Source organism: Microcaecilia unicolor, chromosome 2 (assembly GCF_901765095.1).
Source record: "Microcaecilia unicolor chromosome 2, aMicUni1.1, whole genome shotgun sequence".
NCBI classification, from domain to species: domain Eukaryota; kingdom Metazoa; phylum Chordata; class Amphibia; order Gymnophiona; family Siphonopidae; genus Microcaecilia; species Microcaecilia unicolor.
In genome coordinates this window covers 577608206-577620208 of record NC_044032.1, presented here as the reverse complement: position 1 = coordinate 577620208, position 12003 = coordinate 577608206, and the positions used below count along the sequence as shown (strand labels likewise).

Genomic DNA, 12003 nt, shown 5'->3' with positions numbered 1-12003 from the left:
GACCCACCCTCCATCAAACACAATCAACCCCGCATGATCCCGGCAGCCAACAGCACACCGAACCAGACAATGCCGGCCCACTCAGACAGACTCTAGACCCCTGCACAAAGACATCTCCATTTAGGCACACTGCCGTGCACTGAGCACTAATTCATAAGTAGTGTAAACCCAAATTGGCAAACCTAAATTTAGGCACAGCCATTTACACAGGGCAATTGCAGATGTAAATGGGTACCCTTAAGTACACCATGCAAAGCATGTAACTTGTACGAAAAGATACACGCATAAGTTGGAGACATGCCCACAGCCTGCACATACTCCATCCACATATACACCCCCTTGCATCAACTCGCTATAGCACTTTGGTACTACCTTACAAAATAGCATCCAACGCACCTGAGCTCGAAACTGGTGTGTAACTGTAGGCTCCAAATTATAGCATTGCACTTTATATTCTCTAATAGAACAGGTATTATTTACAAAACACTTAGGGGCCCTTTTACTAAACCGCATTAAGCAACAATATGCACTTAACAGGGGGGGAGGATTACCGTAAAATGCATTAAAAGTGTTTTGCGGAAATGTGCCCGTCAGTGTGCGTTGTTTCTTTTGTTGCTGGGTACGGGGTATGGGCATGAAGGCGTTATCTTGTATATTCACATTAGTACGTGTTACCTGCATAATGGAGACTTAACACAGGAGCACTTTATGTCTCCTAAATAGGAGGCAGTAAGTGATCCCAGGTTAATATTTTTGCAGGTCTTCCGTGGGACCTGAAAGAAGAAAAAAAAAGCCCTATTTTCCACCTTTGTTAGAATTGGGCTTAGTGCACAGGAAAGTCTCTCATTAGAATGCGCTAACCCATTTCTTAATGCTTGTTAGTAAAAGGGTCCCTTAAATTGCTAAACCATACATACTGTGCTTGTTCTCGTCCAGGCACATACTCCACAGTCTCACTGCTGATATAGTCAAGTACATATTCAGCTCAATAAACTCACTTTCTTTTTGTACTTTCACTTCATTTTATTTATTTACTAGATATAGGAGCTCATTTTCAAAAGAGAAAAATGTTGAAAAAGTGGCATAAATCTGCATTTGGACGTTTTTCTCACAAAAACGTCCAAATTGGTATTTTCAAAACCAATTTTTAGATGTTTTTCTATGAAGTCCATCAGAAGTGCGTTCAAATCACACTTTGATTTAGCAACCTCTATGACAGCTTCAGACGTTAGAGCCAGGTCTATTAGAGCAGCATGCAGGTGCCTGGAGTAGTGTAGTGGTCAGTGCAGTGCACCATAGAGTGGGGGAATCTGGTCCCTATCTCCCTCCACCTGTAACATTTGTGGTGGAAACTGTGAGCCCTCCAAAACTCACCGGAAGCCCACTGTACCCACATATAGGTGCCCCCTTCACCCATAAGGGTTATTGTGTAGATCTGTGGGCAGTGGGTTTTGGGGGCTTAGCAGACAAGGGAGCAATGGTGAGAAGTGTACCTGGGAGCATGTTTTTAAAGCCTACTGCAGTGCCCCCTAGGGTGCCCCATTTATCTTCTGGGATATCTGGGAGACCAGTCTACTAAAAATGCTGGCCCCTCCTACATCCAAATGGCTTGATTTTCTATGTTTTTGTTTTGAAAATGGACAAAAAAAAAAAAACAAGATGTCCAAAGCTGAAAACCTTGCTAGAAACAGTATTTTCAAAAACAAAAGATAAATGTTTTTCTTTTTGGAAAATTAACTTCTTTCTTATTCAGATTTGGGATGTTTTTTTGCAAAATGTCTAAAGTTGGACTTAGACATCATATCCAAAATGCCCCTCATAGTGCCCATCACAGCATCTATCACAATTAAAAACATGGAGCAATAGGGCTAAAAATGATTTTACAAACAGGGTGAAAGGGAAATAAATAAACATAGAGAAACATAGGGGTCCTTTAAACTACATTATAAAGTGGCCTCACTGCGCCCTTATGTGGGTCTTTTCCATACACTAAGGCCAATTTTACTGCCACCCATTTTGCAGGCAGTAAGGGCTGATACGGTATCTGTGCGCTAACCTGACAGTGCATGTTAATATAGATGTGCTAACTGCCCCTTACACGACCCCTACAAAATAAAATTCTTAGTGCACAGTAAGCCTGCATAGATTTCAGGATTATCACATGTTGCTGTAGCACATCCCATGGTAATCCATTTTGTGCTGCATTAGGTGCACGTTATTGCCTAACACAGCTTAGTAAAAGGGCCCCCTTGTAACTTATCTCACTCCCCCACCCCTCCAACCGCCATCCCCACTACCTAAACACTCAAAAGCAGTATGTACAGAACAGAATAGGGATCCATGATCTTGAAAACTCACAGCAGTATTAACTAGAGAGGCCACAGTATAGGTAGTGTAGGGTAAGCTCCTGTTTCTGGAGTTGTGCAGTGCTAGCTTATCTGAGCTGACCTGGGATCCCAGAACTATATTGTCTTCATGGTAGCTGTAGCAGCTTCAGGTCAGTGTTTGCTCAGGGACCGGGGTTGTTAGTGACAGTATAAGTGGTAGACCCTCAGACTGCAACTTTTTAGCGGCAGTAAGGGCAGTATCTCAGTGCTATGATGGGTTCCTAACTTCTAAGTGATGGCAGCATTGTGGAAAATTGTCTTCTAAAAACTTTATTCTGAATTATTGAAGTGTCCTCCTATACTTTTTTTCCATGTTTCTTAGCAGAAAAGTATGCTTTTAAATCCTTTTGCCTCAAATACCAACTGAACATAATTGTGACTTGCTATAAAATGTAAATGTTGATTACAATACATCTGTGAAGGCATGCAGAAAAATACAGTACAATCAATATCATTAATGAAATTCCTAGTTAACACACTCTCTCTCCGTGTCAGCTGGAAAGCTGATAAAATAGAATATAATGTATTGAAAACAGGAAAATAAACTTATTACATAGTTACGTCAATACTGTTTTTCCATTATACACTGATTAAAAGCCTAGCTAAATAGCAGTTCTCCTTTAAAATATATATTGATTTTTGAAAGGACAGCATGAAAGGAAAAGGGTTGGGTGCCTAGTACATTACAGGGTATTCAGGCAATCAATATCATGGCACAGATCACCTTCACAGCTTAATGAGGATATAAATAAACCAAGAAAAGGTCCCTTCTAAGACACAGAGAAATTTTTAAGAACCTAACACTGGCTGCCAGCCTGCCTTGCCTCTTTGCACAGTATTAGAACATGCTCTGCACTGTTGTTAGACAACATAATATGACAGCTGATCATATTTGATCACGCTGAAATTCTCTTTCCTTACTGCAGAATGCTATTAAATAGAGTTGTGTACCATTTAGAGGCAAAAATTACATTTGTAAAATGTCATTACCTTTTTAATTAAGCTGTGTACAAGGAAAACTCTCCTTCCTGGTGTTTTTTTTTTTTTACACTTTGTTTTCTGTGAACTGGTTTCTGATAGTGGTCACTTGCTAGATGTTTTTGTGTTCTGTGCCTTTGTCTTTTTGGTCCATTTTCAGGAAAAAAAAATGTTGAAGTAAAAAATGCACAAAATCAAGTCATTGGGATAAAGGAGGAGCCAGCATTCTTAGTAGACTGGCCACACAGAAATCCCAGCAGAGCAGAGGGACATCCTAGGGGACACTGCAGTGACTTCACATAAAAGGTCCCAGGTACACATCACACTATTGCTCCCTTTGTGTTGTGTGGTGAGTTCTCCAAAACTCACCAAAACGTACTCAACTGTACACCACTGCAATAGCCCTTATATCTGCAGGTGTCACCTCTATGTGGGTACAGTAGGTTTTTGGTGGGTTTTGGTAACAGAGTGGATTATGGGCCTGGGTCTCCTTCTCCACAGTACACTGTACTGACTGCTAGGCTACTCCAGGGACCTGCTAGCTGCTCTAATAGGACTGGCTATAACATCTGAGGCTGTCATAGAGGCTGGTATGTACTGTTTCTTTTACATTTTTGGGGGGAGGGGTAGGAGGGGTCAGTGACCACTGGGGAGAAGTAAGGGGAGGTTATTCCTTTATTCCTCCAGTGGTCATCTGGTCACTTAGGGCACTTTTTTATGGCTTAGTTATTATTAACACCAATCTAGACCAAAACAGCTTAGTTTTTTAGTCCTAGACGTTTTTGTTTTGTTCCATTATGGCTGGAAAATTTTCCAGGTCTTAGGGATGCCCAAATTCCACCCTTAACATGCCCCCAACATGCCCTCTTAAGATTTGGACACACTGCAGATGAACTGCATAGAAAATGGGCTTCCAAAGTACCGATTTGGACGTTTAGGCGACAAAAACATCTAAATACTGCTTTATGCCACTTTTTAGACATTTTTCTCTTTTGAAAATAATCCCCACAAGCTGATAATGAAAATATGAACAGCATTCAGCTGCTGGAGGAAAGTCAACTGAGGGGAGGATATTATAGAAATGTATAAAATCATGAATGATGTGGAACTGTTAAATAGGAAGCCATTGTTTTACCTCCCAAACATACTATTTTTTATTTATTGGTATTTATTAACTGCCTTTATGAAGAGATTCACCCAAGATAGTGTACATGAGTTGCACTTTAACATAAAACTTACATATGATAATGCTTTTCTACAAAACAGCTTAAAACAAGAAGGCGACACCATGAAACTAATAACCAACTGATTGAAAACAAGTCATAGAAAATATTTTTTTTCATGCAGAGAATAATTAGGCTGTGGAATCTATTGCAAAAGGACATGACCAAAGTGACTAACATAGCAGGATTCTGAAGAGGTTTGGACAAGTTCCTGGAGGAAAAAAATTCGTAAAAGATATATTAGCTGGAAAGACTGAAAAACCATTGCTCATCCCGGGGAATGAGATGTGAAAAATAGGATCTGCCTGGTGCTTGTATCCTAGACTGGCACTGTTGAAGATAGGATGCTGGACTTGGTGGACTGTGGTAGTCTGAGTCAGCAGAGCTTTTTTTAAATTCAGTTTCAGCATATTAATATTTTTGTACAAACATGCACCATATCTTGTCTAATTGTTCATGCACTATGGTTTCTGTGTTCAAAACGGTTTTACCATAAACAAAGAATGAGAGAAGTTCATAATAATATTTCTGTACAAATATGCACCACCTTGTATCTATTTGTTCATGCATTGTGGCTTCTGTGTTCAAAATGGCTTTACCATGTACAAAGAATGAGGGAAGTTAGTTTGAAGAAAAGAGACCAGTAGCCAGTGTGTTACTTCACTTTGCAAATGCTAAGGGCACTGTTTACTAAGGTGTGCTAGCATTTTTTATGGGCATCTACACGGTTAGCACATGCTAAAATGCTTATGCGCCTCTAGCGGGGCTTAGTAACAGGGCCGTAAAATGGTTTGAAATGCAGTTAGTTGATGGAACAAAAAAAATTACTTATATGAAGAAAAACATGACTTATAGCATGGAGACTCCCTTTTTTTCTCGTTACAGAAATCTTTTAAAGTTATTTCATGCCTATTTGCAAAATATAATGGCACCAAACAAAGATTTATTATGCAAGACTAAATTAATATAATACAGAGGATAAATAGCGTCCTTATTTTTGAGAAAATATTAAGGAATATTAAGCTTGTGTTTCAGCTACCCTGGACAACATAATTTTCCATATATAATGATATCAAGTCAGAAATGTTTAATAGTAGTAGTAGTATCTTAAACCAGGGGTTCTCATCTCAGTCCTCAACACACATAGGACTAGATAAACTGCACCAAAAAAAATTAGTGCAGTTTATAGAATAACGCTTAATGCTGAGAACTGCAACTATATTTAGGAGTGACCATGTACGTCAATGAAAACCTGATGTAAATCACCATGAGTAAATTAGGTGTGGATCCCCAAATTCTATAACACGCATAAATTGCAGGAATGCCCTGATCTGCCCTGTCAGACTTGAGTTCTTGTACCAAGTAGAGTGCTGCTGAGCCCGGTACTTGGACCAGGTTCTGCTTGGTGGCTGGACAACCCCGGGTTTCACCTGTGCTGACCGCCGTTCCCCAGAGGTTGAGCCCCTAGGTGTGGGCCGGCCTGCAGGACTTACGGGACGGAGCTGGAAGCGGGGTGATGAATGTATCGGTCAGGCAGGCAGCAGGTCAAGAGAGTAATTCAGTTACAAGCAAGTCAGTAGGCAGGTGGTAGGCAAGAGAGTAATCCAGGTACAGGCGAAAGTCAGTAGGCAGGTGGCAGGCAAGAGAGTAATCCAGGTACAGGCAAAAGTCAGTAGGCAGGCCGAAGGGTAATCCAGGTACAGGCAAAGTCAGCAATGAGGGACCAGTAGTTAAGAAGCAGACTACAGAGTTAGAAACACCTACCAAAGTAGAAGCCGAAGCATGGAGTCCAGGGAGAGCTCAACTGATAAAGTGCTGGCGTCGACATCAGCAGGGAGAAGGGGCACAGCCATAGGACAAGAGCAGGGGAAGGAGGAACTGGAAGACAAATAGGAGAGAAGCAAGGGAAGCCAGGCAGAGGAAGAGCAGACCCAGGTGGGTGGAAGCAAAGCAATCAAGGAGCCTAGAAGCCAGGCAGAGAGAGAGAGAGCAGACCCAGGTGCATGGAAGCAAAGCAATCAAGGATCCTGCAGCCAGAGAAGAACTACACACACATGGCTCAGGGCTGTGCCAGTCAAGTGTGCGTGTTGACTGGACCCAGTGCAGCCCGAGGATGCCGCTTGCATTGAGGTAGGGGACATGACATGTCCATGCTCTTCCCATGGCCACGTCCCCTTTTCTTGTCTGTGCACTAGAATCAACATGCACCTCTTTATAGAATAAACCTAATAAGATGTATATGTGAATTCTAATTTCAAATTATATGCATTCACCCACCAAATAATCTATGGTTCATCTCCGTTTTACATGCTGAATTTCATAGAGCTGTCAAAACATAATGCTGAAAAATCCTCCAGAGACTTTTATACTACACTTCCGTAAATGTAATAACATTAAATATAATGCTGGATTTTCATACCAAAGTACAAATAGATTGAATGCTTTAGCTAAGCAACTCCGTCAAAATAAAGACTATCTCATATTTTGTAAACAAATGAAAACACACCTGATGAGTTTGGGCTCTAACAATAGTAAAACTTAACCTTAAATTAAACTTGCAGAAACAATAAACATGTCCGTATCCACATTACACCCTATGTATTACAAGCATTGTTATCTTATCTAGACTTCAACTTACTTGTTTTTGAATTCTGTTGTATTTGCAATCATTTTCAATTTGTTCCATGTAATCAGAATGGTTTGTAAGTTCCAAATTTGTTATAATGTGAGCCACATTGAACTTGAATTCTATTTGAGATAATGTGGGATATAAGTTTCATAAATACATAAATAATTTCAAATTAGTGCAGATGATTGCTTGTTATTAACCAATTATCAGTGCTGATTGGTTGTTAGTTAAGTTGTGCATGCAAATTGGGTGTGTGCCTATATTTATACGTGCAGCTTAAAGCAGCATATATAGAATCTGGGGGCTAGTCAGTCATGTCTTCAGGATACCCACAGTGAATATGTATGAGATAAAATTGCATGCACTGCCTCCATTCTACGTAGATCTATTTCATATGTATTCATTGTAGGTATCCTGAAAACCTGACTTGCAGGGTGTGTCCCGAGGACTGTTTTAAACTGCTGATACTGAAAATGAACAGATTTATCAAAAAATATCAGCTGCATTCATACAGTTGGAATATGTTGTGTTGTTCTATTAATAACTCTCATGCCTTACAAGCTATACTGATTTGGGGCAAATTTGTTTTTTTTCTGTTAGGTATCCTCTACAAAGGCAGTGGGGAGAATCAATTTATATCTCAGCAACCCCCAGTTATTAGTACCATTATGGGCAATGGCCGAAGACGCAGCATCTCATGCCCAAGTTGCAATGGTCAAGCTGACGGCAATAAGCTTCTAGCTCCTTTTGCCTTAGCTTGTGGAATAGATGGCAGTTTGTATGTTGGAGATTTCAACTACATTCGACGGATATACCCATCAGGAAATGTAACTAGTGTTCTTGAACTAAGGTAAGTAAATTGTTTAGCATTCTAAAATACAATGTTGTATAATAAAGTCAAATTATATCTATATATCTATATATATCTATATCTATATATATATATATCTATATATATATATATATTTGGTATGCTGGAATGCATAGCTCTAGCTCAGATCAAAAGAAGCTTGCTCATGATCTCTGCCCAGTGGAATCATGAAGTTGAGGTGCATTGTGAAGGTGATGTACTCACTTCCTAGGTGATATCTCAGGAAATCTCTCATAATAGTTTATGTAAAGGCTTCAAATTTGTAGGAGGGTTTTTTCCCCCCATCTAGTTCAAAAGCATATGAGTGAATTTGTTTCTCAGTGCTTTGTTGGAGAGTGTGATAGCGTGGTTTGCGGTGGCTGCAGGACCTCATACAAATGTGGCACACACAGGTTGCAGGTAGAAAGTGTTCTTAGGGAAACCTGATACAATACCATTCGCTCCATCACAGGGAGCAGTTTTTAAATAGGGATAAAGGACAACAGAAGATTTTGTATCTGTGACCTAAGATTTCTGGGCTATTTTTTTTCCAAAGAGAAACCTCTCGTGGAACAGATATATAAGGTATATTCCCATGAGACACAAACTAGGAAAAACCTTTTAAATGCTTGCCCATTGATGTGTTTTCCTGGTTTATGTTGTTATGTAGCAAAAGCACCATGAGTTAATGCAGTTGCTATGTGAATTCACTTACATATTTATAAATGAAGTGATACCTTTTCTCTGTGCTACAACAAATTTGTATCTAGCTATTGAGAGTGTCTTTCTTTTTCTCTCACCTTTACTCATGAAAGAAGTTTATTGCTCAAAACTGAACAACATATTGCTAAAAAAAAAAAAAATCACCAGCAATTTGTTCGTTTTCATTTTCTCTGATGCAACAGATTTTCAGAGACTGCTTTGATCTTCCAGTCTTGAGAAAAAGAAAAGATACAGGAAATATTTCCATGCCAAAGAATAGGACTTGTGAACCATCTTAGTAATATTACTAAAATATACAGAAATCTGGTATACATGTTTTCCACATTTTTATTTAAAAGTTTTTTTTGAAATATAACAGGTAAATTTATATATCAGTAAGAACACAAAATGTATTCTCAGCATACAATTTTTAATAAAATTATAAAATGAAACAGTGTAACTTAAAATTTAAGGACTTGTTTACTAAGGCACGCTAGCATTTTTAGCACATTCTAAAATTTAGCAAGCACTAATGCTAGAGACACCCATATATTCCTATGGGTGTCTCTAGCATTGACACACACTAAAAATGATAGCACACCTACAGCGCGGCTTAGTAAACAGTGTTAAAATATTTCAGTATCACGTTGGAGTTCTAGCATATTTCATTCAAAGAGAATGAAATGCACTGTAACTCCAAAATCTTTAGATCACTCATTTAAAAAAAAAAAAAAAAGTTTATTCTAGACACGTTTTAATGTAGTAAAATTGGTTATGACAAGTAAAGAACTTGGATCCTCTTTTATTTATTATTAGTGAAATGTGGTGCTATGTAAATTGCTTTCTATTCATTATGTGTCTTTTCAAATAATGATTGTTGTGTTTGCTGCCATTTGCCATTTGTTATTACTACTATGTTGTCTGCTATAATTATGGGCCCTGTTTATTAAGGTGAGCTAGAGTTTATAGCACATGCTAATGCCAGAGACACCCATAGGAATATATGCGTGCCTACAGCATGGCTTAATAAACAAGGCCTTATGTAACTATGCATGCCATTGTGATGTACCTTCTGCGGCTGAAGGTCTTTTTATTATAAACCCTATTGATGTGTATGGGGAAGAGCAGGTTATTCAGATAATAAATTAGAAACAGAAAATGCATGCAGCAATCTTTTAGTATTTTAAATATATGTGCAGCTACATTTAAGACAAATGACCTGTTGCATAGTTTTGCCACGTAGAATGCATATAATTTTTAAAGTTAGAAATGTAGAAAGAATCAATTTATTTTACTGTTAACTCAGATTATTAGTAAGTAGGTTTTATTGAATAAAGTGCTACCTGTTCCAGAATAGCACGTTAGTGGTAAAATAAGTAGCTCATATTGATAATTATGTCCCTATATGAAGATACAGAGAGATGCCTAATGTCACAGAATTAGTTGGCAGAAGAAAGTTTTAAACTCATATTCAAGGATTTCTAACCTGTTGTACAGTATTCAAACCACTAAAACTGCACAACTTTCATGTGCAGGTTGTTCAGCTTGCTGCTGTTTGCACTTTCTAAGCTGTGACATGTACTGAGAAAAGCACACAATCAGGAGTTCCATAATTTTCATGTATTTTGCAGGTAGATCCACTAGTGTGTCTTCACAATTAGTATGTATGTTGTGTTGCAGATTTCACTGCAAATAATGTACAAATTGACTTATGAGGTAATTTTATAACTACATGGAAGCAAAATTAGCACATAAAGTTTTTTTTCCTTATGTAGATACTGGAGAATTATGGAAAAGAAAAATAGTATATACTACTACTTTAAAAATCATCCCAGGGAGTTTATGAACATATATTTATGCCTGCTCTTTGGCACACTGAAAGTTTCCGTGTTAATTTATATGTATCTATTTTAAAGCTAGGCATATAAATGCAAACCCCTCCTCAGCACCACATCTCCCCGGAAACACGTCTGAATAAGTCTTCCCACATATTGAGAGGGCAGGATTATAAAAGGGTATTTCTGCATATGAAACAATGTTTTGCCCATTGTAATTCCTTTTAAAATTGTCCTGAAAACTAAGGGCCCTGTTTACTAAGCCATGCTAGAGGTGTGTTAGCGTTTTTAGCATGCTCTAAGCATTAGCGCGCGCTAACCATGTAGATGCCCATAATATTCCTAGTGCACCTTAGTAAACAGGGCCCTAAATTACAACAAGTACAAATTGCAACAGCAAGAACCATTTTTGCAGCGGATAAATGTCATATCACTCCTCTGTTGTTCCGTCTGCATGGTCTATCAATAGAAGCAAGGCTACAATTTAAGGTATTAGCATTGACCTATCAAGCAATGTCTGGATCTACCCCTGCTTATTTAGGTGTAAATCTTGTTTTTTTAAAATGATTTTATTTCTTGGTCTACTAGGAACCAATTTTTACTAAAGTTTCCTTCATTTTGTTATGTGAAGGCAAAGAGGATTCTCTGATCCACTTTTCCTTTTCAGGCTGCACAGTCTTGGAATTCTCATCCTTCTTTCCTCTTAAGAATTTGTGGTTATCTTTAGTGTAGGAAAGCCCTCAAGACATTTCTTTTTAAGAAGTTGTATTTACCCCCCTGTTTACTAAGATGCGTGTGAATGGACTTGTGTCGGCATTAGCGCATGGCAGCAGCTAGTGCAGCTTAGAAAACAGGGAGGTTAATTTGCTGTAACCGATGAGGGGTTTGTAATTATTGTATATTTTGGTTTAAACAAACTTCCTGATGTTTGTTCAGTTTTGTCTGTTGTTATCTACAGTGAACTTTGTGGTGTTTTGTGGGCTATAAGACTGTGATACTAATAATTTTAAATAGTTTCTAGAAATGCCAAAGCATTTTTAAATCAATTTTTTATAAAGAGGTCACTATTCAAACAGGATGTCTTTTGGCATCTGCTATTCACTAGTATACGCATTGATGGACTCATTTTCAGCAGTGTTGCACATGAGCAGCCCCATTTTGAACAGGTTGTAGAATTAGGAATTGAGATGTACAGGTCAGTGCACTTCGTTTCACCAGTATCTTAAAACAGAATCTGACAACATAAACCCTATTATAAAACACAGGAGATATGGGCATGTACGACTGGTAGCACTATAGAAATGATTTATAGTAATAGTAGTATGTATGTATGAACCAGGTGCATGCAAAATAAATATCCTTTTAGAAAAATATATATGTATATAATATCAAAGGGTTG

General features: G+C 38.3%; 1 protein-coding gene across 3 annotated transcripts in view; it reads left to right on the top strand.

The window, feature by feature from the left end:
* The window catches only part of TENM3 (teneurin transmembrane protein 3), a 582976-nt gene that overhangs the window by 488162 nt on the left and 82811 nt on the right, over positions 1–12003 (top strand). For all 3 annotated transcript variants that reach the window (XM_030191520.1, XM_030191518.1, XM_030191519.1), the window contains exon 18: positions 7818–8067. In XM_030191520.1, coding sequence (XP_030047380.1) covers positions 7818–8067 — 250 coding nt within the window. The remainder of the gene's footprint in view (positions 1–7817; positions 8068–12003) is intronic.